Raw genomic sequence first — 25,915 nt, 5'->3', positions numbered from 1 at the left:
GGGGTGTGCAGCCCTTGATGCCCTCTTTGCTCTCCCCAGATGAGTATGTGGCCAGCCTGCATCTGCCTTCCTTCGACGCCCACCTGACCGAGCTGACGGACGACCAGGCCAAGTACCTGGGGCTCAACAAGAATGGACCCTTCAAACCCAACTACTACAGGTCAGGGCAGGCCAGGGCAGGCAGCTGCCCTCTCCTCACACACTGGGGGCCCCTGGGGACGTCTCACAGATCAGCACAAGCTGCAGAACCTCCCCTGTGGGGCCAGGCTGGGAGAGCTGGGGCTGTGCAGCCTGGAGGAGAGAAGGCTCCAGGGAGACCTCAGAGCAGCCTTGCAGGAGCTGAAGGGCTCCAGGAGAGCTGGGGAGGGACTTGGGCCAAGGGCTGGGAGGGACAGGAGGAGGAACAATGGCTTTGAGCTGGGAGAGGGGAGACTGAGAGTGGAGAGGAGGAAGAGATTGCTGAGAGTGAGGCTGGGGAGAGCCTGGCACAGGCTGCCCAGGGAGGCTGTGGCTGTGCCCTGCCTGGAGGTGTTCAGGGCCAGGCTGGATGAGGCCTGGAGCAAGCTGTGCTGGGGGGAGGTGTCCCTGGGCATGGCAGGGGCTTGGAGCTGGCTGAGCTTGGAGCTCCCTCCCAACCCAAGCCCTGCTGTGAGTCTTCTGACTCTCTGGAGGGTGCTGGGACACTTCCTCCCCAGGGGGAGGTCCAGCCCTCAGCAGAGGCTTCCTTGATTTCAGTTCCCTCTCCTCAGGGAGGTTTCCTGTGCCACTTGCAGCCACCTTGGTGCCACCTGGCTGTGTCCCTGGGGGCTGGGAGCTGTCCCCCTCGGCCCAGCCCCTTCTGCCTCTGCCCTCGGCAGCCTGGCTGCTGGCTGTCTCCTCTGCCCTGGCAGCTCCCCTGGCAGCAGGATGCCTCTTCCCAGGGTCCACAAACCCTCCCTGCCCCTCAGCTGAGGGTGAGGGGGGGAAGCTGGGGCAGGGCTGGAATGCTTCCTGGAGGTGTTCAGGACCAGGCTGGATGAGGCCTGGAGCAAGCTGTGCTGGTGGGAGGTGTCCCTGGGCAGGGCAGGGGGTTGGAGCTGGCTGAGCTGTGAGCTCCCTTCCAACCCAACCCCTCTGTGAGCCTCCCTGCACTGAGCCAGCCCCAGGAGCTATGTCCCCAGGGCCTGACTGCTGCCCTCTCTTCTTTCTCTCCCCAGATACTGAAGGACCATCCCCATGCAGGACCAGACCACACAAGGCAACATTAGAGAGATTGCTTTCTAAAGAGCAGTTTTAGTTTGGTTTCCCTTCCTGGCTTTGTACTTCCTGGGGGGTTTGCCTGGTTGGGGGTTTCAAAACCAGCCAAGGAAGCTGACTTGACCTTTCCTGAAGGGGCTGGAAGGTCACCTCTGGGGGCTTTGGTTGCTTGGCTGGTTGGGTGGTTGGGTTTCTTCCTCTTTTGATTCTTCTCTTGAGTCTTATTCTCTTCTTATTATTTTCCTCTTCTTCTTTTCTTCTTCTTCTTCTTTGTTTCTTCTTCTTTTCCTCTTTGTTTCTTCTTTTCTTCCTCTTCCTTTCTTCCTCTTTTTTTCTTCATCTTCTTTTCTTCCTCTTCTTTTCTTCCCCCTCTTCTTCTTTTCTTCCTCCTCTTCTTCCTCTTCTCCTTCTCCTCTTCTTCCTCTTCTCCTTCTCTTCTTCCTCTTCTCCTTCTCTTCTTCCTCTTCTCCTTCTCTTCTTCCTCTTCTCCTTCTCTTCTTCCTCTTCTCCTTCTCTTCTTCCTCTTCTCCTTCTCTTCTTCCTCTTCTCCTTCTCTTCTTCCTCTTCTCCTTCTCTTCTTCCTCTTCTCCTTCTCTTCTTCCTCTTCTCCTTCTCTTCTTCCTCTTCTCCTTCTCTTCTTCTTCTCCTTCTCTTCTTCTTCTCCTTCTCTTCTTCTTCTCCTTCTCTTCTTCTTCCTCTTCTCCTTCTCTTCTTCCTCTTCTCCTTCCCTTCTTCTTCTTCTCCTTCCCTTCTTCCTCTTCTCCTTCTCTCCTTCCTCTTCTCCTTCTCTCCTTCCTCTTCTCCTTCTCTCCTTCCTCTTCTCCTTCTCTCCTTCCTCTTCTCCTTCCTCTTCTCCTTCCTCTTCTCCTTCCTCTTCTCCTTCCTCTTCTCCTTCCTCTTCTCCTTCCTCTTCTCCTTCCTCTTCTCCTTCCTCTTCTCCTTCCTCTTCTCTTCCCTCTTCTCTTCTTCTCCTCTTCTGTCTGTTCCACCCTCTGATGTGATCACATCTCTCTCTGATCTTGGCAGACAACCTGGGCTTCGCTTCCCGCTTTCCTGTGGCTGAAGCCTGCTGGTGGCTCCCAGCTCTGCCTGGCTCCCCCTGGCAGGGCCTTTTTTATTTGTGGTCCCCCCCTTTCTTTTAACCCGGGTGCCAAGGGCACACTTCCTCCCTCCCTCCCTCCCTGCCTCCCTCCCTCCCCTCCTTCCCGCGGTGATGTTGTTGTTCAGCACCTTTCCAAGCCCGCGCTGGGCTGGGCCGGGATCCCTGCGGATCCGAGGGTGTTGCTCTTCTCCTTTCTCTTCTCTCCTGGGGTGTTTTCCCCCTTCCCCCCCCCCCCATTCCTTCCTTCCTTTGTGTGGATTCTCTGCAACTTCTCAATTGCCTTAACGAGCCCAGACCTCGCTGCTGGATCGCTGCTGCTGCTGCTGCGGCGCCGCTGGGAGCGCAGCGCCCCCTGCTGGCCACCTCGCCAATAGGCGGCCGCCCCCCCCGCGCAAAGCCCCTGGCGCTGAGGTGGCCAAAGTTTGGTGGCCTCCGGCCCCAGGTTTGGCTCCCTGGGGGTGGGGGGAGGGGGAAGTTCGCTGTTTTTCAGGGTGCTAATCGAGTCGGGGGGGGCTGGGAGGGGCAGGGGGGTGAGGGGGGGGGGTCGCTTCCCCAGCATTCTCCTCATCTCTCCTAGGTTGGTTTTGTGGTTGGGGGTTTTGTTGTTGTTGTTGTTGTTAGCCAAGCTGCACCTTAACTGAGTCCAACCCATCCTGGGGGGGGGGTTGTCTGTCTGTCTGTCTGTTTGTCTTGCTTGGGGTTTTGTTTCCCCCTCCATCCCTCCCCCCCCCAACTTTGTCCTTTTATCATCCTTAAAGAGATGTTTGAAAGAGGGCTGAGGAGGGAAGAGGCAGAGATGCAGCTGCCCTACCCCCCCCCAACCCAGCCTGGGCTGTGGCTGAGCTGCCCCCCAGCTTGCTCCCCCCCCCAAGAGCCTGGGGATGGGTTTTGGGGTGGCTGAGAGGATTTGGTGGGGGTTTGGGGGATGCTTCGCTTCTTGTTCTGAGGCAGATGCAGAGCTGAGCCTGCCCCCTGCCCCCCAGCCTGGGCCCTGGCTGAGCTGCCCCCCAGCTCTCCCCCCACCCAGGAGCCTGGGGTGGCTGAGAGGATTTGGTGGGCTTGGGGGGATGCTTCACTTCTTGTTCTGAGGCAGATGCAGAGCTGAGCCTGTCCTGACCCCCAGCCTGGGCCCTGGCTGAGCTGCCCCCCAGCTCTCCCCCCTCCCAAGAGCCTGGGGTGGCTGAGAGGATTTGGTGGGCTTTGGGGGATGCTTCACTTCTTGTTCTGAGGCAGATGCAGAGCTGAGCCTGTCCTGCCCCCCAGCTTGGGCCCTGGCTGAGCTGCCCCCCAGCTTCCCCACTCCCAGGAGCCTGGGGTGGGTTTTGGGGTGGCTGAGAGGATTTGGTGGCTTTTGGGGGTGATTCACTTCTTGTTCTGAGGCAGATGCAGAGCTGAGCCTGCCCCTGCACCCAGCTTCCTCCCCGCCAGGAGCCTGGGGTGGGTTTTGGGGTGGCTGAGAGGATTTGGTGGGGTTTTGGGGGATGCTTCACTTCTTGTTCTGAGGCAGATGCAGAGCTGAGCCTGCCCCCTGCCCCCCAGCCTGGGCCCTGGCTGAGCTGCCCCCCAGCTCTCCCCCCTCCCAGGAGCCTGGGGTGGCTGAGAGGATTTGGTGGGGGTTTGGGGGATGCTTCACTTCTTGTTCTGAGGCAGATGCAGAGCTGAGCCTGCCCCCTGCCCCCAGCTTCCTCCCCCCAAGAGCCTGGGGTGGGTTTTGGGGTGGCTGAGAGGATTTGGTGGGGGTCTGGGGGATGCTTCACTTCTTGTTCTGAGGCAGATGCAGAGCTGAGCCTGTCCTGCCCCCCAGCCTGGGCCCTGGCTGAGCTGCCCCCCAGCTCTCCCCCCACCCAGGAGCCTGGGGTGGCTGAGAGGATTTGGTGGCTTTTGGGGATGCTTCACTTCTTGTTCTGAGGCAGATGCAGAGCTGAGCCTGCCCCTGCACCCAGCTTCCTCCCCCCCAGGAGCCTGGGGTGGGTTTTGGGGTGGCTGAGAGGATTTGGTGGCTTTTGGGGGTGATTCACTTCTTCTTCTGAGGCAGATGCAGAGCTGAGCCTGCCCCCTGCCCCCCCAGCCTGGGCCCTCTGCCTCCCCAGACCCCTGTGCAAAGCCCTCAGCTCCCCCCTTGCTGCCCCCCAGCCTCCAGCTGAGGCTCCCTCAGCCCTCCCCTGCCCTCTGGCAGCACATTCCAGCCTCTCTCATCGCCTCCTCCCCTCCTCATCCTCGCTGGTGATGTGTTTCCCACCCCTTGCAGCTTGACCCAGGGCAGGGGGAAGCTCTTTGCAGCCCACTGAGGTTTCTCTTGGCTTTTTTTTCCTGGGGGGGGGGGGGGGTTGGGTGTTGTTCTTCCTTCATCCTCCCCAGCTTGCCTCTTTCTGCCCCCAGCAAAGGCCAGAGCAGGGAGGGAAGGAGCACCCCCAACCCCTGCCCCCCCTGCTGCCTGCACCTCCTGGTACCCAGCTGGTGGAGATGCTGTGTTCCCCTTGCCAGGGAGGCTCCTTCCCCTCCAGCCACCCCACCCCCCCAGGCCTGGGGGTTGCCTTTCCAGTGCCCCTTGGCTGGGTCCCTCCCCAGGGCTTTGCAGGGTTGGGGTTGCTGCTGCTGCTGCTGCTTCCCCAGGGGGGTGCAAAGCTCCTCCATGGGGGGGGCAGGAGGCAGATGGGAGGGATGCTTCTGGCTTTGCTTCCCCCCCCCCCCCTCCTCCTCTTCCTCTTCCACCTCCTTGCCCTCTGGCTATTCCTCTGGCTCCCCCTGCCCTGGCTCCCCTTGGTCTGTGGCTGAGTCTTGCTCCCCCCACAGCTCCTGGGGACCACCCTCCTCGTGGGGTCCCCTCCAGCATCCCCTCCAGCCTCACACCTGGCCCAGGAGCCAGGATGCAGGGTGGAGGAGGGAGGGAGGGAGGGAGAGAGTGAACATCCCCCCCTCCCCCTTCCCCACCAGGGCACCCTGCATTTGGGGGTCCCAGTGCCCCCCCTGAGGGTGGAACTCGGCCTAAGGGCTCTGTCTCTATAAGCCATGGGGCAGAGGGGGGTGGGGGGAGCCCGGGGGGGGGGTTGGGGGTGGTGGTGGCAGGGAGAGGTTTATTTTGTATATGAATGATTTTTAATGGATGCAATATTAATTAATCCTTGCAAATGAGCAATAAAACAAACCCAAACTGAGGAACCACTCAAGGCCAAGTCAGACTCTGAGGATCAAAGCACCACCAGCAGCAAAGAGAGGCTCTGGGCTCAGGAGGAGTTGGTTTGGGTGAGGGGAGGGAAGGCAAACCCTCCAGGGGGGGGGTCCCCAAGTGGGGTCTGAGCCCGAGGATGGAGCTGGGGGCTCTGCTTGTGGCCATCTCCAGATGGGTTCTGAGCTCCATGAGGAGCCTCAGAGCATCTCCAGGGCTCTGGGGGTTGAAGGGGGCTGAGCACAGCTCAGCAATGGGCAGAGGCCAAGGGCAGGAGGTTGGACACATCCAAGTGCCAGGGGCTGCACCTTGGCCACAGCAACCCCAGGCAGTGCTACAGGCTGGGGGCAGAGTGGCTGAGAGCAGCCAGGCAGAGAGGGACCTGGGGGGAGTGGTGGAGAGCAGCTGAACAGGAGCCAGCAGTGTGCCCGGGGGCCAAGAAGGCCAAGGGCAGCCTGGCCTGCAGCAGGCAGAGTGTGGCCAGCAGGAGCAGGGAGCTCATCCTGCCCTGTGCTCAGCACTGCTGAGGCCACACCTGGAGTCCTGTGGCCAGCTCTGGGCTCCTCAGGGCAGGAAAGAGGTTGAGCTGCTGGAAGGTGTCCAGAGAAGGGCAACAAAGCTGGGGAGGGGTCTGGGGCACAGCCCTGGGAGGAGAGGCTGAGGGAGCTGGGGTTGCTTAGCCTGCAGAAGAGGAGGCTCAGGGGAGACCTTCTTGCTCTCTGCAACTCCCTGCAGGGAGGTTGGAGCCAGGTGGGGGTTGGGCTCTTCTCCCAGGCACCCAGCACCAGAACAAGAGGACACAGTCTCAAGCTGTGCCAGGGGAGGTTCAGGCTGGAGGGGAGGAAGAAATTCTTCCCAGAGAGAGAGATTGGCCCTGGGGCTGTGCTGCCCAGGGAGGTGGTGGAGTCACTAACAGCTTTGTTGCCCTTCTCTGGACACCTTCCAGCAGCTCAACCTCTTTCCCGACCTGAGGAGCCCAGAGCTGGCCACAGGACTCCAGGTGTGGCCTCAGCAGTGCTGAGCACAGGGCAGGATGAGCTCCCTGCTCCAGGCCTGGATCCTTGTGGCTTAAACCCCACCAAGTGCCTCTGCCGGGGGTCTGCTTCCCCTCTAAGCCTGACGAAACTTCATCACTTTGGGGTCTGATCCCTTATAGCGCCCCCGGGCCTGGTATTTAAAGCCTATTAGGTCCTTTTGTTGGGGTCTGGCAGCTCTCTGAGCCCCATCAGTCCTCTCCCTTTGGGGTCTGAGTCTCCCCAGCCCCTGGCTTTGAAGGTTCACTTGCTCCAGAAGCCCTTCCTGCCACTCCCAACATGGCGGCCGGGCCGCGCCTCCCTGTGAGCAATAGAGGCGGAGATGCCACTCCCAGCATGGCGGCCGGGCCGCTCCTCCCCGTGAGCAATGGAGGCGGAGATGCCACTCCCAACATGGCGGCCGGGCCGCGCCTCCCCGTGGCCAATAGAGGCGGAGATGCCACTCCCAACATGGCGGCCGGGCCGCTCCTCCCCGCGGCCAATGGAGGCGGAGGTGCGGCTCCCACGATGGCGGCGCGGGGGCGGGGCTCGCCGGGCGGTGTGGCAGCGGCCGGGGCTGGGGGGTGTCAGTGGGGACTGCGCTGTCCGGGCGGTGTGGCAGGGGCTGGGGGGGTGTCGGTGGGGACAGCGCTGTCCGGGCGGTGTGGCAGGGGCTGGGGCCGGGGGGTGTCGGTGGGGACGGCGCTGCCCGGGCGGTGTGGCTGGGGCTGGGGGGGGTCGGTGGGGACGGCGCTGTCCGGGCGGTGTGGCAGGGGCTGGGGCTGGGGGGGTGTCGGTGGGGACGGCGCTGCCCGGGCGGTGTGGCAGGGGCTGGGGCCGGGGGGTGTCGGTGGGGACGGCGCTGCCCGGGCGGTGTGGCAGGGGCTGGGGGGTGTCGGTGGGGACGGCGCTGCCCGGGCGGTGTGGCAGGGGCAGGGGCTGGGGGGTGTCGGTGGGGACAGCGCTGCCCGGGCGGTGTGGCAGGGGCTGGGGGGTGTCGGTGGGGACGGTGCCGTCCGGGCGGTGTGGCCGGGGCTGGGGGGTGTCGGTGGGGACGGTGCCGTCCGGGCGGTGTGGCAGGGGCTGGGGGGGTGTCGGTGGGGACGGCGCTGTCCGGGCGGTGTGGCAGGGGCTGGGGGTGTCGGTGGGGACGGCGCTGCCCGGGCGGTGTGGCAGGGGCTGGGGCTGGGGGGGGGGGTCGGTGGGGACGGCGCCATCCGGGCGGTGTGGCAGGGGCTGGGGGGTGTCGGTGGGGACGGCGCCATCCGGGCGGTGTGGCAGGGGCTGGGGGGGGTCGGTGGGGACGGCGCTGTCCGGGCGGTGTGGCAGGGGCTGGGGGTGTCGGTGGGGACGGCGCTGCCCGGGCGGTGTGGCAGGGGCAGGGGCTAGGGGGTGTCGGTGGGGCCGGCGCCATCCGGGCGGTGTAGCCGGGACCCCATCGCCGCTGCCCCGAGAGAGCGACCCCCAGCACCCCGGCTCTGAAGCCCCTGCAGGGCTGGGGACTGCACCACCACTGCCCCTGGGCAGCCTGGGCCAGGCCTGGGCAAGCCTCAAGGGGCAGAAGTTGTTCCTCATGGCCAAGCTGAACCTCCCCTGGGCCCCTGCAGCTCAGCTCCTTCCCCCGGGCAGGCAGCACAGGGCAGTGCCTGGGGGCCCAGGGAAGGAGCTGGCCCCAGGGTGGAGCTGGGGCAGGTTCCTGGGGGGGTTCCTGAGCTGTGGGCTCCAGCTGCCCCCTGCCCAGCTCTGCAGCTCTCCTCCTCCTCTGCCCCTCTCTTCCTCCTCTGCCCAGGCTCCAGCTGGGGACATTTTGCTCAGGGCTTTGTTCACATCCTGAGACCTCCACAGCCTGGGCCCTGGCTCTGAGCTTCTGCTCTCCCTGCCAGCAGAGTGCCTTGGAGCCCAACCCTGCCTGGCTGCTGCTGGGGCTCTGCCTCTGGGCACAGCACAGCCTGCCCAGGCTGCCAGAGCTGAGCACAGCCCTGGGGCCCTTGGCTGCCCCTGCGATGGGCAAGGCTCTCCCAGGGGACCAGAAGGTGCTCTCAGGACACCCAAGGCAGCCTCCAGCACATGGAGCACTGGGAACCTGCCCTGGGATGGGGTCTGCAGCTGGCACAGTGGTGCCTGCAGCTGGCACAGTGGTGCCTGCAGCTGGCACAGTGGTGCCTGCAGCTGGCACAGTGGTGCCTGCAGCTGGCACAGGGCACAGCTCCTGTCCTGCCTGCAGGCATGGAGCCAGAATAGGTTGGGTGGGAAGGGAGCCTCAGAGCTGCTCCAGCCCAACCCCCTGCAGCCCCCAGGGCCATCCCCAACCCCAGCAGGCTGCTCCCAGCAACTGAGTGTCCTGTGTGTGCAGGCAGCTGGGTGCTGAGCTGCCCCAGAGGTGCTGGGCTGAGAGCAGGCCAGGGCCTTGCAGCAGGAGGGGCTGAGCTCAGCCACTGTTGGGGGCTGTGCTGAGTGGGACACAGGGAAGTGTCCTGGGCAGAGCAGGAGAGCCTCAGAGTGGCTTGTGCTGAGAGCAGGGCTGGCTCTGAGAGCAGGGCTGGCCCTGAGCCCTCTCCCTGGCCCCAGCACCACTGCTCTGTGCCTACAGCCCACTGCCAGCCCAGCCCTGGGTGCAGCTCAGCACCTGGGAGCAGGATCTGTCCCGGGCCTGTGCTGCAGAGCAGAGCCAGGGTTGGGCTGCTCCTGGAGTCAGCCACAGGATCCTCCACTCCCAGCCTGGGTTGGGTGGGAAGAGACCTTCAGAGCTGCTCCAGCCCAAGCCCTGCAGCCCCCAGGGACAGCCCCAACCCCTGCAGGCTGCTCCCAGCCCCACACAGCCAGCCCTGGGGCAGCTCCCAGCTCTCTGGGCAGCCTGGCACAGGCTCTCCCCACCCTCAGCACCAAACATTTCTCCTTCTCTCCACTCCCAATCTGCCTCTTCCAGTTCCAAACCATCTCCCCTTGGCCTGGCACATCAGGCCCTGCTCTAAACTCTGTCCCCAGCTTTCTCCCAGGCTCCTTTCAGCACTGCAAGGCCACCAGGAGCTCTCCCTGGAGCCTTCTCCTCCCCAGGCTGCACAACCCCAACCCTCTCAGCCTGGGCTCCCAGCAGAGGGCTTCCAGCCCTGCCAGCACTGCTGTGGCCTCCTCTGGCCCTGCTCCCCCAGCTCCCTGTCTGTGCTGAGGGCTCCAGAGCTGCCCCAGCCCTGCAGGGGAGGTCTGAGCAGAGCAGAGCAGAGGGCAGAATCCCCTCCCTGCCCCTGCTGCCCACCCTGCTGGGGCTCAGCCCAGGGCAGGCAGTGCTCAGTGCCAGCTCCTGGCCCAGCTCTGCACCCCCAAGGCCTTCCCCACAGGGCTGGATTGATCCCCAGCCTGGATGGCTGCTGGGGGTTGCCCCAAGCCAGCTGCAGGAGCCTGGCTGAACCTCCTGGGGGTCACACAGATCCACTCCTGCAGCCTGCCCAGGACCCTCGGGATGGATCCTGCTCTAAACTCTGTCCCCAGCTTTCTTCCAGGCTCCTTTCAGCACTGCAAGGCCACCAGGAGGTCTCCCTGGAGCCTTCTCCTCCCCAGGCTGCACAACCCCAACCCTCTCAGCCCCAGCAGAGAGCTTCCAGCCCTGCCAGCACTGCTGGGGCCTCACAGTCACCCCCAGCCCCATCTGGGGCCCCACACAGTCACCCCCAGCCCCATCTCAATCACCCCCAGCCCCATCTGGGGCCTCACTCTCACCCCCAGCCCCATCTCTGTCACCCCCAGCCCCATCTCAGTCACCCCCAGCCCCATTTGGGGCCTCACTCTGTCACCCCCAGCCCCATCTCTGTCACCCCCAGCCCCATCTCAGTCACCCCCAGCCCCATCTGGGGCCTCACTCTGTCACCCCCAGCCCCATCTCTGTCACCCCCAGCCCCACCTGGGGCCTCACTCTGTCACCCCCAGCCCCATCTCTGTCACCCCCAGCCCCATCTCTGTCACCCCCAGCCCCACCTGGGGCCCCACACAGGGCCCAGGGGCACACCTTGCACACTCCACCCCCCACCCTGAGCACCTCAAGCAGCCTGGGATCAGGACCTGGCTGCAGCCTCTCCCCCTGAGGCTCCTTGAGAACCACCTCCCCCCCCAGGAAGCAGCCCCCCAGCCCCCCCAGGCCCAGAGCCCTGGCTGCCCACAGGGCATCCCCCACTTTATTTGCACATCATGGTCCCAGGTTTCCAAAGCAGGGGGGGGGGAGGGGCTGCAAACCCCACAGCAGCAGTGGGGAGCAGGCTCCCACCAGGCCAATCCCACTGGGGAGGAGCTGCCCTGCCTGCCCCTGGCCCCCCCCTCAATCCCTCCAGTCTGCCACAGGCACCAGGGGGTCCCCAGTGCTCAGTGGGGGGGGCAGGAGCCCAGGGGCCACTGCAGAGCTGCTGCCTGGCTCAGCCCTCAGCCCCTCTCCCACACCCAGGGCCTCCCTCTCCAGGGGGGGGGGAGGGTGGTGCCAGGCCCTGCCCAGGGGGCCAAGGCAGGGTTAAGGGAGGTGCCAGGCCAGGGTGGGTGCCCAGGGCCCCCCAGGCAGGGTCTGAGGTCCTCCTCAGCTGCCCCTGGGGTCACTTCAGCAGCAGGACGTAGAAAGCCATCAGGACACAGGAGATTGCCACAGCCAGGTGCAGCCTGGTGCCAATCACTGCAGCTGGGGGTGGGGGGCAGCAGGGGGGGCTGCATGCTGGGGTCTCACCCCTGCAGCCCCAGCCCAGGCTGCAGCCCCACCCTGGGCCCCAGCAAACCCACCCTGGGCCCCAGCAAACCCACCCTGGATCCCTGTGTCCCACCCTGGGCCCCTGCATCCCCACCCTGGCTCCCTGTGTCCCACCCTGGGCCCCAGCAAACCCACCCTGGACCCCTGCAGTCCCACCCTGGGCCCCTGCATCCCCACCCTGGGCCCCAGCAAACCCACCCTGGGCCCCAGCAAACCCACCCTGGATCCCTGCATCCCCACCCTGGCTCCCTGTGTCCCACCCTGGGCCCCAGCAAACCCACCCTGGGCCCCAGCAAACCCACCCTGGACCCCTGTGTCCCTACCCTGGACTCCAGCAGCCCCACCCTGGGCCCCTGGATCCCACCCTGGGCCCCACCAGCCCCATCCCAGATCCCAAAGGCTCCATCCTGGACCCACTCTGCCCTGTCCCAGCCTCCCATACACCCACACCACACCCTTGGGGCCCCATCCTGGCTCCCTGTGTCCCATCCCAGCCCCCAGCAGCCCCAGCTCAGACCACCTCCCCCTGTCCCAGCTCCCCCCCACACCTCCATCCCCCCCGCCCTCATCCTGGAGCCTCCTGCCCCTGTCCCAGCCCCCAGCAGCCCCACCCTGGCTCCCTGTGTCCCCACTCTGGACCCCTGGATCCCACCCTGGACCCCAGCAGCCTCATCCCAGATCCCAAAGGCTCCATCCTGGACCCACCCTGCCCTGCCCCAGCCTCCCCTACACCCACACCAGACCCTTGGGGCCCCACCCTGGCTCCCTGTGTCCCCACCCCAGCCCCCAGCAGCTTCATCCCAGCCCCCCACATCCCCACCCCAGCCTCCAGCAGCTCCACCTCAAACCACCTCCCCCTGTCCCAGCTCCCCCCCACACCTCCATTCCCCCTCTGCCCTTGCCCTGGAGCCTCCTGCCCCTGTCCCAGCCCCCAGCATCCCCACCCTGGATCCCTGTGTCCCACCCTGGACTCCAGCAGCCTCATCCCAGATCCCAAAGGCTCCATCCTGGACCCACTCTGCCCTGCCCCAGCCTCCCCTACACCCACACCAGACCCTTGGGGCCCCACCTTGGACCCCAGCAGCCCCAGCTCAAACCACCTCCCCCTGTCCCAGCCCCTCCCCCCAACACCTCCATCCCCCCCTGGGCTTGCCCTGGAGCCTCCTGCCCCTGTCCCAGCCCCCAGCATCCCCACCCTGGATCCCTGTGTCCCCACCCTGGACCCCTGCATCTCCACCCTGGACCCCTGTGTCCCCATCCCAGCCCCCAGCAGCCCCACCCTGGATCCCTGTGTCCCCACTCTGGACCCCTGGATCCCACCCTGGGCCCCAGCAGCCTCATCCCAAATCCCAAAGGCTGCATCCTGGACCCACACTGCCCTGCCCCAGCCTCCCACACACCCACACCAGACCCTTGGGGCCCCATCCTGGCTCCCTGTGTCCCCACCCCAGACCCCAGCAGCTTCATCCCAGCCCCCCACATCCCCACCCCAGCCTCCAGCAGTTCCACCTCAAACCACCTCCCCCTGTCCCAGCTGCCCCCCACACCTCCATCCCCCTCTGCCCTTGCCCTGGAGCCTCCTGCCCCTGTCCCAGCCCCCAGCATCCCCACCCTGGATCCCTGCATCCCCATCCCAGCCCCCAGCATCCCCACCCTGGATCCCTGTGTCCCACCCTGGACCCCAGCAGCCTCATCCCAGATCCCAAAGGCTCCATCCTGGACCCACTCTGCCCTGCCCCAGCCTCCCCTACACCCACACCAGACCCTTGTGGCCCCACCCTGGACCCCAGCAGCCCCAGCTCAAACCACCTCCCCCTGTCCCAGCTCCCCTCCACACCTCCATCCCCCCCGACCCTTGTCCTGGAGCCTCCTGCCCCTGTCCCAGACCGCAGCAGCCCTACCCTGGACCCCTGCATCCCCACCCTGGATCCCTGTGTCCCCATCCCAGACCCCTGCATCCCCACCCTGGACCCCTGCATCCCCACCCTGGATCCCTGTGTCCCCATCCCAGACCCCTGCATCCCCACCCTGGACCCCTGCATCCCCACCCTGGATCCCTGCATCCCCATCCCAGCCCCCAGCAGCCCCACCCTGGATCCCTGTGTCCCCATCCCAGCCCCCAGCAGCCCCACCCTGGATCCCTGTGTCCCCACTCTGGACCCCTGGATCCCACCCTGGACCCCAGCAGCCTCATCCCAGATCCCAAAGGCTCCATCCTGGACCCACTCTGCCCTGCCCCAGCCTCCCACACACCCACACCAGACCCTTGGGGCCCCACCCTGGCTCCCTGTGTCCCCATCCCAGCCCCCAGCAGCCCCAGCTCAAACCACCTCCCCCTGTCCCAGCTCCCCCCCAACACCTCCATCCCCCCCTGGGCTTGCCCTGGAGCCTCCTGCCCCTGTCCCAGCCCCAGGGCAGCCCCCCCAGGCTGCTCACCCTTGTAGAAGACCCCCCAGAGGCCTCTCTTCTCGGAGAGCAGCCAGGCCCTGAGCCTGGGCACCTTGCGCAGGTAGGCACAGGAGCAGACCAGCAGCAGCCCAAACACCAGCAGCCCCTCCAGGGAGTACACTGGGGGGGCAAAGGGGGGGGCCTCAGGGGGGGCTGGGCCTGAGCCACCCCAGCCAGGCACCCCCAGTGCCCCCCCAGGGCCACCCCCAGCCTTCCACCCCCAGCCAGGCACCCCCAGTGCCCCCCAGGCCACCCCCAGCCTTCCACCCCCAGCCCCCCACCCCCAGTGCCCCCCAGGGCCACCCCCAGCCTTCCACCCCCAGCCTTCCACCCCCAGCCTTCCACCCTCAGTGCCCCCCAGGCCACCCCCAGCCTTCCACCCCCAGCCATGCACCCCCAGTGCCCCCCAGGCCACCCCCAGCCTTCCACCCTCAGCCTTCCCCCCTCAGTCCCCCCTCCAAGGCCACCCCCAGCCCCCCCAGGGCCACCCCCAGCCTTCCACCCTCAGTGCCCCCCCCCAGACCACCCCCAGCCTTCCACCCCTAGTCCCCCCCCCCAAGGCCACCCCCAGCCTTCCACCCCCAGCCTTCCACCCTCAGCCTTCCACCCTCAGTGCCCCCCAGAGCCACCCCCAGCCATCCACCCCAGTCCCCCCCAGTCCCCCCCCAGCCTTCCACCCCCAGTGCCCCCCAGACCACCCCCAGCCTTCCACCCCCAGCCTTCCACCCTCAGTCCCCCCCCCCAGACCACCCTCAGTCCCCCCCAGGCCACCCCCAGCCCCCCCACAGCCACCCCCAGCCTGCCACCCTCAGTCCCCCCCAGACCACCCCCAGCCCCCCCACAGCCACCCCCAGCCCCCCCACAGCCACCCCCAGCCCCCCCCCAGCCACCCCCAGCCTGCCACTCTTAGTCCCCCCCCCAGTCCCCCCCCAGCCTTCCACCTCTAGTCCCCCCCCCGGTCCCCTCCCAGCCTTCCACCCCCAGCCCCCCCCCCAGGCCCCCCCCAGCCTCCAAGCTCACCCCCGAGGGGCGCTGAGGCCTCCCACCCCCCTCCTCCTCCCCCCTCTCCCCCTCCCCCCTGGCCTCCCAGTTCCCTTCCCAGGCAGATCCAAGCCTCCCAGGCTCAGCCCCACAGAGGAGCTGCAGCTCCCAGCCCCCCCCCCCACGCCTCCAAAGGAGACCCCAGCCCCCCAGCTGGGCACTATGAACAGCCCCAGACCCCCAGACCCCTCCCTTATGGCAGCCCCAGCATCCAATCCCACCCATAAAGGACCCCAGACCCCCCAGCCCCCTCCCTTATGGCAGCCCCAGCATCCAGGCTCACCCATAAAGGACCCCAGACCCCTTCCCTTACTGCAACCCCAGCATCCCATCCCACCCATAAAGGGCTCCAGCCCCCCCAGCTCTCCTTCACAGAGGGCCGCAGCCTCCCAGCTCTCCTCCCCCCAGAGGGGCCCAGGCCCCCAAGCCCCCCCCCAGGTAAGGGGACGCAGCCCTGCCGGTGCCACCCCCCCGAGGGACCCAGACCTGCCAACTTCCCCTCCAGCAGGACCCCAGCCCCCGGTTCCTCCCTCAGAGGGGGTCGCAGACTGCCCTGTCCCCGCCCCAGGGCACCCCAGCCCCCAAGCTCCCTCCCCAGGGGGGTCCCAGGTTTCCCAGCTGCCCCCCAAGGGCTGCCCCCTCCCTCGCAGCTCCCGCCCGCCCCCCGGCTGCCCCCGGGGCCTCTCACCGTTGGTCATGACGGCTGCGGGGGCTGCCCCCGGCGCTCCCGGGCCCGGCGGCGCTGCGCATGCGCGGGGCCCCGCCGCGGCCACGCCGCACCGGAACTGCGCCGGGCGCAGCCAATCGCGGGCCGACAGCGCCGGGCACGGCCAATCGCCAGGCGATAGCGCCAGCTGCGGCCAATGGCGTCCCGCGAAGCTCAGGCACGGGCAGCCGATGGCCGAGCCCGCCAGCAGGGGATGCCGAGCCGCCGTGCCGGAGCAGGCAGCCTCAATCGAGCGCTTGTGGCGGGAGCGAGCCCCCGTGCCGCCCCGTGCTTGTCCCGCCAGCTGCGGCGCCCTCGGTCCGCTCCTCTCCGGCCCCAGGGCGCTCAGCCCTGTGCGTCCAGTCCCCCCTTCAGCCTCCCATTCACCCGAGTCCTCCCAGCACCCCCCCGCTGCACCCAGCCCCACGTAACCACCAGCGCCCCGGGGTGCCCTGCCAGGCACCGGCAGCTCCCTGTGCCACCCAGCGCCCAGCCCAGCCCCCTCGTGGTCCCTGCCCCTCAAATGCTCCCCAGTGACTCCCAGCGCCTCCCATAATCCCCAGTGCCCTGAGTCCCCAGCCCAGGGTCCCCAGTAACCCCGAACCCTCTAATAACCCTTGTGCTCCAGAGCGACCAGTGCCCCAGTGCCCCCAGTGAGACCAGTGACAGCAGTGACAGCAGTGAGAGCAGTGACACCAGTGACAGCAGTGCCCCCAGCGAGACCAGTGCCCCAGTGCCCCCAGCGAGACCAGTGACACCAGTGACAGCAGTGAGAGCAGTGACACCAGTGACAGCAGTGCCCCCAGCGAGACCAGTGCCACCAGTGAGACCAGTGACAGCAGTGACAGCAGTGCCCCAGTGAGATCAGTGCCCCCAGCGAGACCAGAGCCCCAGCGAGACCAGTGCCCCAGTGAGATCAGTGCCCCAGTGACACGAGTGACAGCAGTGCCCCAGCGAGACCAGTGCCCCAGTGAGACCAGTGACAGCAGTGACAGCAGTGCCCCCAGTGAGATCAGTGACACCAGTGAGAGCAGTGCCACCAGTGCCCCCAGTGAGACCAGTGACACCAGTGAGAACAGTGACACCAGTGACATCAGAGGAACCAGTGCCCCAGTGAGACCAGTGACAGCAGTGACAGCAGTGACAGCAGTGTCCCAGTGACACCAGTGCCCCAGTGAGACCAGTGACAGCAGTGCCCCCCATGAGATCAGTGACAGCAGTAGCACCAGTGACAGCAGTGCCAGCAGTGCCCCAGTGAGATCAGTGCCACTAGTGCCCCCAGTGAGACCAGTGACAGCAGTGACACCAGTGTCCCCAGAGAGACTAGTGCCCCCAGTGACAGCAGAGAGACCAGTGAGACCAGTGCCTCCAGTGCCTCCAGTGAGACCAGTGATACCAGTGCCCCCAATGACACCAATGAGCCCAGTGTCCCCAGCAGCCCCCAGCAGTCCCCAGTGCCCCCAGCAGCCCCCAGCAGCCCCCAGTGCCCCCAGCAGCCCCCAGTGTCCCAGCAGCCCCCAGTACCCCCAGTGTCCCCAGCAGCCCCCAGTGTCCCCAGCAGCCCCCAGTACCCCCAGCAGCCCCCAGCAGCCCCCAACAGCCCCCAGTGCCCCCAGTGTCCCCAGTACCCCCAGCAGCCCCCAGTGCCCCCAGTACCCCCAGCAGCCCCCAGTGTCCCCAGCAGCCCCCAGTGTCCCCAGCAGCCCCCAGTACCCCCAGTGTCCCCAGCAGCCCCCAGTGTCCCCAGCAGCCCCCAGTACCCCCAGCAGCCCCCAGTGCCCCCAGTACCCCCAGCAGCCCCCAGTGTCCCCAGCAGCCCCCAGTGCCCCCAGCAGCCCCCAGTGCCCCCAGCAGCCCCCAGCAGCCCCCAGTGTCCCCAGCAGCCCCCAGTGCCCCCAGCAGCCCCCAGTGTCCCCAGCAGCCCCCAGTGTCCCCAGCAGCCCCCAGTGCCCCCAGCAGCCCCCAGTGCCCCCAGTGCCCCCAGCAGCCCCCAGTGCCCCCAGCAGCCCCCAGCAGCCCCCAGTGTCCCCAGCAGCCCCCAGTGCCCCCAGCAGCCCCCAGCAGCCCCCAGTGCCTCCAGCAGCCCCCAGTGTCCCCAGCAGCCCCCAGCAGCCCCCAGCAGCCCCCAGTGTCCCCAGCAGCCCCCAGCAGCCCCCAGTGCCCCCAGCAGCCCCCAACAGCCCCCAGTACCCCCAGCAGCCCCCAGCAGCCCCCAACAGCCCCCAGTGCCCCCAGTGTCCCCAGTACCCCCAGCAGCCCCCAGTGCCCCCAGTACCCCCAGCAGCCCCCAGTGCCCCCAGCAGCCCCCAGTGTCCCCAGCAGCCCCCAGTACCCCCAGTGTCCCCAGCAGCCCCCAGTGTCCCCAGCAGCCCCCAGTACCCCCAGCAGCCCCCAGCAGCCCCCAACAGCCCCCAGTGCCCCCAGTGCCCCCAGTACCCCCAGCAGCCCCCAGTGCCCCCAGTACCCCCAGCAGCCCCCAGTGTCCCCAGCAGCCCCCAGTGCCCCCAGCAGCCCCCAGCAGCCCCCAGTGCCCCCAGCAGCCCCCAGCAGCCCCCAGTGTCCCCAGCAGCCCCCAGTGCCCCCAGCAGCCCCCAGTGTCCCCAGCAGCCCCCAGTGCCCCCAGCAGCCCCCAGCAGCCCCCAGTGTCCCCAGCAGCCCCCAGTGCCCCCAGCAGCCCCCAGTGTCCCCAGCAGCCCCCAGTGCCCCCAGCAGCCCCCAGCAGCCCCCAGTGTCCCCAGCAGCCCCCAGTGCCCCCAGCAGCCCCCAGCAGCCCCCAGTGCCTCCAGCAGCCCCCAGTGTCCCCAGCAGCCCCCAGCAGCCCCCAGCAGCCCCCAGCAGCCCCCAGTGTCCCCAGCAGCCCCCAGCAGCCCCCAGTGTCCCCAGCAGCCCCCAGCAGCCCCCAGTGCCCCCAGCAGCCCCCAGTGTCCCCAGCAGCCCCCAGTGCCCCCAGCAGCCCCCAGCAGCCCCCAGTGCCTCCAGCAGCCCCCAGTGCCCCCAGCAGCCCCCAGCAGCCCCCAGTGTCCCCAGCAGCCCCCAGTGCCCCCAGCAGCCCCCAGCAGCCCCCAGTGCCCCCAGCAGCCCCCAGTGTCCCAGCAGCCCCCAGTACCCCCAGTGTCCCCAGCAGCCCCCAGTACCCCCAGCAGCCCCCAGCAGCCCCCAACAGCCCCCAGTGCCCCCAGTGTCCCCAGTACCCCCAGCAGCCCCCAGTGCCCCCAGTACCCCCAGCAGCCCCCAGTGTCCCCAGCAGCCCCCAGTGTCCCCAGCAGCCCCCAGTACCCCCAGTGTCCCCAGCAGCCCCCAGTGTCCCCAGCAGCCCCCAGTACCCCCAGCAGCCCCCAGTGCCCCCAGTACCCCCAGCAGCCCCCAGTGTCCCCAGCAGCCCCCAGTGCCCCCAGCAGCCCCCAGTGCCCCCAGCAGCCCCCAGCAGCCCCCAGTGTCCCCAGCAGCCCCCAGTGCCCCCAGCAGCCCCCAGTGTCCCCAGCAGCCCCCAGTGCCCCCAGCAGCCCCCAGTGCCCCCAGCAGCCCCCAGTGTCCCCAGCAGCCCCCAGTGCCCCCAGCAGCCCCCAGCAGCCCCCAGTGTCCCCAGCAGCCCCCAGTGCCCCCAGCAGCCCCCAGCAGCCCCCAGTGCCCCCAGCAGCCCCCAGCAGCCCCCAGTGCCTCCAGCAGCCCCCAGTGTCCCCAGCAGCCCCCAGCAGCCCCCAGCAGCCCCCAGCAGCCCCCAGTGTCCCCAGCAGCCCCCAGCAGCCCCCAGTGCCCCCAGCAGCCCCCAACAGCCCCCAGTACCCCCAGCAGCCCCCAGTGCCCCCAGCAGCCCCCAACAGCCCCCAGTACCCCCAGCAGCCCCCAGCAGCCCCCAACAGCCCCCAGTGCCCCCAGTGTCCCCAGTACCCCCAGCAGCCCCCAGTGCCCCCAGTGTCCCCAGTACCCCCAGCAGCCCCCAGCAGCCCCCAACAGCCCCCAGTGCCCCCAGTGTCCCCAGTACCCCCAGCAGCCCCCAGTGCCCCCAGTACCCCCAGCAGCCCCCAGTGCCCCCAGCAGCCCCCAGTGTCCCCAGCAGCCCCCAGTACCCCCAGTGTCCCCAGCAGCCCCCAGTGTCCCCAGCAGCCCCCAGTACCCCCAGCAGCCCCCAGTGCCCCCAGTACCCCCAGCAGCCCCCAGTGTCCCCAGCAGCCCCCAGCAGCCCCCAGTGCCCCCAGTACCCCCAGCAGCCCCCAGTGTCCCCAGCAGCCCCCAGTACCCCCAGCAGCCCCCAGTGCCCCCAGTACCCCCAGCAGCCCCCAGTGCCCCCAGTACCCCCAGCAGCCCCCAGTACCCCCAGCAGCCCCCAGCAGCCCCCAACAGCCCCCAGTGCCCCCAGTGCCCCCAGTACCCCCAGCAGCCCCCAGTGCCCCCAGTACCCCCAGCAGCCCCCAGTGTCCCCAGCAGCCCCCAGTGCCCCCAGCAGCCCCCAGCAGCCCCCAGTGCCCCCAGCAGCCCCCAGCAGCCCCCAGTGTCCCCAGCAGCCCCCAGTGCCCCCAGCAGCCCCCAGTGTCCCCAGCAGCCCCCAGTGCCCCCAGCAGCCCCCAGCAGCCCCCAGTGTCCCCAGCAGCCCCCAGTGCCCCCAGCAGCCCCCAGTGTCCCCAGCAGCCCCCAGTGCCCCCAGCAGCCCCCAGCAGCCCCCAGTGTCCCCAGCAGCCCCCAGTGCCCCCAGCAGCCCCCAGCAGCCCCCAGTGCCTCCAGCAGCCCCCAGTGTCCCCAGCAGCCCCCAGCAGCCCCCAGCAGCCCCCAGCAGCCCCCAGTGTCCCCAGCAGCCTCCAGCAGCCCCCAGTGCCCCCAGCAGCCCCAGTGCCCCCAGCAGCCCCCAGTGCCCCCAGTGCCCCCAGCAGCCCCCAGTGTCCCCAGCAGCCTCCAGCAGCCTCCAGTGCCCCCAGCAGCCCCCAGTGTCCTCAGCAGCCCCCAGCAGCCCCCAGCAGCCTCCAGCAGCCTCCAGTGCCCCCAGCAGCCCCCAGTGCCCCCAGCAGCCCCCAGCAGCCCCCAGCAGCCCCCAGCAGCCCCCAGTGTCCCCAGCAGCCCCCAGTGCCCCCAGCAGCCCCCAGCAGCCCCCAGCAGCCCCCAGCAGCCCCCAGTGTCCCCAGCAGCCCCCAGCAGCCCCCAGCAGCCTCCAGCAGCCCCCAGTGTCCCCAGCAGCCCCCAGCAGCCCCCAGTGCCCCCGGCAGCCCCCGGCAGCTCGGCAGCGGTGGGAGCGGGCACGGTGCCACCAGCGCTGCGCAGGACCTGTCCGCGCTCAGGGCTAATCCCGGGGCTTAATGGCTTTGGCGGGCAGGAGCGGAGCCACCGTCACCGCCGCCGTCACCGCTGGAGCACACCGGGGCTCCGCCGGGCTCGGGGCAGCCAGCCCCCGGCCCCGGCCCCGCGTCCCGGGGGGGACCGGCGAGGCAGGGACAAGGACCCCCGGCACCGGGGGCCATGGGGCTGGCACAAAGCAAGAAGGTGAGCGGGGGGCAGCCGGCTGGGTCGCCGCGGGGGCTGGGGACATCTCCACGCCCCGGGCTGGGCTCCCATCTCCCGTGCTGGGGGTGGGAGGGGGCAGCGGGGGCCACCTCGGGTCTGTGCCCATGCCACAGCCAGCATTCAGCCCGGGGGCTCCTCACCGTCCTTAGGCTCCAGGGTTAACAAGGAGAACGTTCACCTCCTCTCCTTCCAACTCAGCCCCACCACAGCCACCCCCCCGAGGGAGGGACCCTGGGGGGTGACCTGGTCCCTGTGTGACAACCACGGCAGGACAGAGGACAGCCAGCCCCACAGGGCCCCTGCCTGTGCCCCCTCCTGTGCCAGGGGAGGTGAAGGTGACAAGCAGAGGGACCTGGGGGTGTCCTGGGGAGGAGCCAGAGGCAGGGACCCCCTGAGTGTCCCTCCCTGAGCCTTTGCCTTTGGCAGGGTGAGGACGAAGCGCCGAGGAGCAGCGCGGTGCCAGGTGGGTGCTGGTGGGGCAGGGGGCTGTGGGAGCTGGGGGGCGTGGGGACCTGTAGGTGATGGGGACCACAAGGACAATGGGCACCTGGAGATCAGGGGAACCCCAGGGCCAAGGAGGACCCCAGGGCCACTGGAGACCTGGGGAGTGATGGGCACCTGGAGGTGCTGGGGGCACCAGGGGCAGTGGGGAGCTGGGGACAGCAGGGGGGATGGACACCCCAGCAGTGCTGGGACACCAGGGGCAGTGGGGACCTGGGGACACCAGGGGGGATGGACACCCCAGCAGTGATGGGGACACCAGGGGCAGTGGGGATCTGGGGACAGCGGGGGGGATGGACACCCCAGCAGTGCTGGGGACACCAGGGGCAGTGGGGATCTGGGGACAGCAGGGGGGATGGACACCCCAGCAGTGCTGGGGACACCAGGGGCAGTGGGGAGCTGGGGACAGCAGGGGGGGATGGACACCCCAGCAGTGCTGGGGGCACCAGGGGCAGTGGGGAGCTGGAGGGTGATGGACACCCAACAAGGAGTGTGGGCCCCAGGGCTAATGAAGCCCCCCAAGGAATGATGTGGAGCCCAGGGGGTGATGAGAGGCCATGGGGACAGTAGGGTGGCCTGAGGAAAGGGACACTTGGGCATAGGGTTCCAGGAGGGTGGGTGCTAGGGGCACAGCATAGGGGGACCCTGTGCCACCCTGAGCCCCCCAGGCTGGCAGACACGAGGGTGGGTGTCCAGGATCTCACCCTGCCCTTGCATGTGGCTCCGGGGGAGGGACCAAGCCAGCACCACCCCATGACCTGTGCCAGGTTATCCCATCCCTTGGGATGGCCTCACCTGCCAGGGGCCCCCTCCCCAGGGCCCCTCTCCCACTGGTGCCCACAGCCCTCCTGGTGAGCCCACCCCAGACATCCCCTGGTGTCCCACGCCCCCAGTGACCCCATCCCATGGTGACCCCATCTCATGATGACCCCTGCCCTTGCCCACCCCGTGCCCCCCCGGCCTCTGCTCCCCCTGCAGAGGGTGAGGGCAGCGATGCCCCCTCCTTGGGCACGGGCACTGGTGCCCAGGAGGGCCTCATCCAGCCCAGGAAGCTGCCCAACCCCATGCGGGAGTCCCGCAGCTACCGGGAGCTGCACCGGGAGCTGCTCTTCAGCCACAGCAGGTGAGTGGGGCTGGGACCCAGGCCGTGGGGACAGGGGGGTCCCCAGCTGGGTGGCCAGGCCGGGGTGGCCCCACTGGGGTCCTGCTGCCTGTCCCCGCAGGGGCATCCTGCCCCGGCCCAGGGCTGAGCTCCCGCGGGTGCTGGAGAGCCGGCGGCTGAGGCAGCTGAGGGAGGAGCTGCAGGGACCTCCCTCTGACCTTGAGCAGCAGCTGAGGAAACGTCAGCAGAGGCTGGAGGAGGTCAGTGCTGTCCCTCTCTCCTGCTGGCCCACTTTTCCATCCCTCCATCCAGCCCAGACCTCCTGCCTTCACCTCACCATCATTCATTCACTCATCCTCCATGAATCCATCCCTCCACCCATCCATCCACCCACCCATCCATCCATCCATCCCTCCACCCATTCATCCATCCCTCCATCCATCCATCCATCCCTCCATCCATCCATCCCTCCATCCATCCATCCACCCCTCCCTCCATCCCTCCCTCCATCCCTCCATCCACCCATCCATCCCTCCATCCATCCATCCACCCATCCATCCATCCATCCCTCCATCCCTCCACCCATTCATCCATCCATCCACCCCTCCATCCACCCCTCCCTCCACCCCTCCCTCCATCCCTCCCTCCACCCCTCCATCCATCCATCCACCCCTCCATCCACCCCTCCCTCCACCCCTCCATCCATCCCTCCCTCCATCCCTCCCTCCACCCCTCCATCCATCCCTCCCTCCATCCCTCCCTCCATCCATCCACCCCTCCATCCACCCCTCCATCCATCCCTCCCTCCATCCCTCCCTCCACCCCTCCATCCATCCATCCACCCCTCCATCCACCCCTCCATCCCTCCCTCCATCCTTCCATCCCTCCATCCATCCCTCCATCCCTCCATCTCCACCCATCCACCTCCACCCATCCATCCCTCATCCCCCCCCAGATGTGGGGTTTGGCCATGGGAGGTCACACCACGTGGAGAGCTGGGGGAGGCCAGGTCCTGGGGATGGTTGGGAGTGGCCAGAGGAGGCTGGACTTGGCAGGTGGATGAGGGAGGCTGTGTTGGAGGGAGGGAATGAGGGATGCTTAAGGGAGGATGAGGACAGCTGATGGAGCTGAGGCTGATGGGACACCTGGATCATGGAGATGGGACACCCAGGCCAGGAGATGTCCAGGTCAGGAGAGGCTGATGGAGAAGGGGTCTGGGGACACCCAGGTCAGGAGAGGCTGATGGAGAAGGGGTCTTGGGGACACCCAGGTCAGGAGAGGCTGATGGAGATAGGACACCCAGGCCGGGAGATGTCCAGGTCAGGAGCTGGCTGATGGAGCTGGGGTCTGGGGACACCCAGGTCAGGAGTGTCAGGGTCATGGGGACGGCTGCTGGAGCCTGGTCTGTGGACAGCTGGGGGTGGTTGGATCCTGGGCATGGCTGAGGGAGCTCAGGCTGATGAGAGACCCAGGCCAGGAGATGTCATGGAATTGGCAGGGCTGGAAGGGAGCTCAAGGCTCAGCCAGCTCCAAGCCCCTGCCATGGCCAGGGACACCTCACACCACAGCAGCTTGCTCACAGCCACCTCCAACCTGGCTGCAAACACCTCCAGCCAGGAGGCTTCCACCACCTCCCTGGGCAGCCTGGGCCAGGCTCTCACCACCCTCCTGGGGAACAATTCTTCCTCACAGCCAATCTCAATCTCCCCACTTCTAGTTCTGCTCCATCCCCCCCAGCCCTGTCCCTCCCTCACACCCTCCAAAGTCCCTCCCCAGCTTTCCTGCAGCCCCCTGCAGCTCCTGGAAGGCCACAAGGAGGTCTCCTGGGAGCCTTCTCCTCTCCAGCCTGCACAACCCCAACTCTCTCAGGCTGTCTCCATAGGAGAGGTGCTCCAGGTCACGGAGATGGATGATGGAGAAGGGGTCTGGGGGGGACACCCAGGTCAGGAGATGGCTGATGGAGATGGGACACCCAGGCCAGGAGATGTCCAGGTCATGGGGATGGCTGATGGAACCTGGTCTGTGGACAGCTGGGGATGGTTGGATCCTGGGCATGGCTGAGGGAGCTCAGGCTGATGAGAGACTCCAGGCCAGGAGATGTCCAGGTCAGGAGATGGCTGATGGAGAAGGGGTCTGGGGGACACCCAGGTCAGGAGATGGCTGATGGAGATGGGACACCCAGGCCAGGAGATGTCCAGGTCAGGAGAGGCTGATGGAGCTGGGGTCTGGAGACAGCCAGCTCAGGTGAGGCAGATGGAGTTGGGGTCTGGGGACAGCCAGGTCAGGAGAGACAGATGGAGCTCGGGTCTGGGGACAGCCAGGTCAGGAGATGTCCAGGTCAGGAGCTGGCTGATGGAGAAGGGGTCTGGGGGGATACCCAGGTCAGGAGAGGCTGATGGAGGTGGGACACCCAGGCCAGGAGATGTCCAGGTCAGGAGAGGCTGATGGAGAAGGGGTCTGGGGGACACCCAGATCATGAGAGGCTGATGGAGCTGGGGTCTGGGGACAGCCAGCTCACGGGAGGCAGATTCAGCTGGGGTCTGGGGACAGCCAGCTCAGGTGATGCCCAGAGCATGAGGACAGCCAAGGGGCCCCAGCCTGGCACCCACAGCCACCCCCTCCTGCCACAGCTCGAGCGGGAGGCAGCGCTGGGGCCAGCCCCGGAGCCTCGCCCGGAGTTCCTGCTGGTGCTCGACAGCCTGAGGAAGATGAAGCTGGCAGAGGCAGCTGCCCGGCAGACGTGAGCAGGAGCAGGGGGGCTGCACCCCGGGGACCACCCCCCCCCCGGCCCTCGCTGGCACTGAGAATGGCTCTCAGTGCCACCCCACCGAGGCCAGTGCCACCCCACCAAGGCTCTGCCTTGGTGGGGTGGCACTGGCCTCGGTGGGGTGGCACTGCCTCGGTGGTGGGGTGGCACCTGGGTTGCCTCCCTGTCATCCTGGGAGCACTGGTGGTTGGGGCAGGGCGTGGGTGCCGCTGCCACGGTGTGCCCAGCAGGGTGAGAACTCAGGGTGCCAGGGGCCGGAATGAGCTGGCAGGGCCGGGGGCAGCTCCTGCAGCTGCTGCTGCTGCCACCCGAGAAAGGCTTTCAGCTGGGCCTCCTCCTCATGCAAATGTGACCGGGATGGGGACAGCCACGGTGGGGTGGCAGTGCCTCGCTGGGGTGGCATTGGCCTTGGTGGGGTGGCATTGACCTCAGTGGGGTGGCACTGACCTTGGTGGGGTTGCACTAAACTCGGTGGGGTGGCACTGGCCTCAGTGGGGTGGCATTGGCTTTGGAGGGGTGGCACTGCCTCAGGGGGATGGCACTGCCTCAGTGGAATGGCACTGCCTTGGTGGGGTGGCACTGACCATGATGGGGTGGCACTGGCCATGATGGGATGGCACTGC

At 67.7% G+C, this 25,915-nt stretch overlaps 3 protein-coding genes across 4 annotated transcripts in view; 2 read left to right on the top strand and 1 right to left on the bottom strand.

The window, feature by feature from the left end:
* AHCYL1 (adenosylhomocysteinase like 1) overlaps positions 1 to 1,264 on the top strand; it is a 60,186-nt gene extending 58,922 nt beyond the window's left edge. For both annotated transcript variants that reach the window (XM_068164726.1, XM_068164725.1), the window contains exons 16-17: positions 40 to 160; positions 1,197 to 1,264. In XM_068164726.1, coding sequence (XP_068020827.1) covers positions 40 to 160; positions 1,197 to 1,203 — 128 coding nt within the window. In that variant the 3' untranslated portion in view covers positions 1,204 to 1,264. The remainder of the gene's footprint in view (positions 1 to 39; positions 161 to 1,196) is intronic.
* Positions 1,265 to 6,999: 5,735 nt separating this feature from the next.
* Positions 7,000 to 25,313, top strand: LOC137454566 (protein FAM107B-like). Its single transcript, XM_068164650.1, has 6 exons — positions 7,000 to 7,031; positions 20,735 to 20,901; positions 21,349 to 21,385; positions 22,402 to 22,546; positions 22,647 to 22,785; positions 25,156 to 25,313. The coding sequence occupies exons 2-6, from the start codon at positions 20,878 to 20,880 to the stop codon at positions 25,267 to 25,269; spliced, it is 459 nt and encodes a 152-aa protein (XP_068020751.1). The 5' UTR covers positions 7,000 to 7,031; positions 20,735 to 20,877; the 3' UTR covers positions 25,270 to 25,313.
* On the bottom strand, positions 10,995 to 15,523 carry TMEM167B (transmembrane protein 167B). Its single transcript, XM_068164671.1, has 3 exons — positions 15,415 to 15,523; positions 13,674 to 13,805; positions 10,995 to 11,171 (listed from the first exon to the last, which is right to left on the bottom strand). The coding sequence occupies exons 1-3, from the start codon at positions 15,422 to 15,424 to the stop codon at positions 11,089 to 11,091; spliced, it is 225 nt and encodes a 74-aa protein (XP_068020772.1). The 5' UTR covers positions 15,425 to 15,523; the 3' UTR covers positions 10,995 to 11,088.
* Positions 25,314 to 25,915: the final 602 nt, after the last annotated feature.

The sequence above is a fragment of the Melanerpes formicivorus genome, unplaced genomic scaffold, assembly GCF_026170545.1.
Source record: "Melanerpes formicivorus ecotype bairdi unplaced genomic scaffold, bMelFor1.0.p_v2 SCAF_82, whole genome shotgun sequence".
NCBI lineage: Eukaryota > Metazoa > Chordata > Aves > Piciformes > Picidae > Melanerpes > Melanerpes formicivorus.
Note: the sequence above shows the minus strand (reverse complement) of the source record. Positions and strands in the feature narration are given on the sequence as shown.

Excerpts from the sequence above, each read along its gene's own strand:
- LOC137454566 (XM_068164650.1), top strand. The coding sequence starts at position 20,878 with ATGGGGCTGGCACAAAGCAAGAAG. Across the intron at positions 20,902-21,348 it reads GGCTGGCACAAAGCAAGAAG|GGTGAGGACGAAGCGCCGAG; the intron begins GTGAGCGGGGGG and ends TGCCTTTGGCAG. Across the intron at positions 22,547-22,646 it reads CTGCTCTTCAGCCACAGCAG|GGGCATCCTGCCCCGGCCCA; the intron begins GTGAGTGGGGCT and ends CTGTCCCCGCAG.
- TMEM167B (XM_068164671.1), bottom strand. Across the intron at positions 11,172-13,673 it reads CTGGGGGGTCTTCTACAAGG|CTGCAGTGATTGGCACCAGG; the intron begins GTGAGCAGCCTG and ends CCCCACCCCCAG.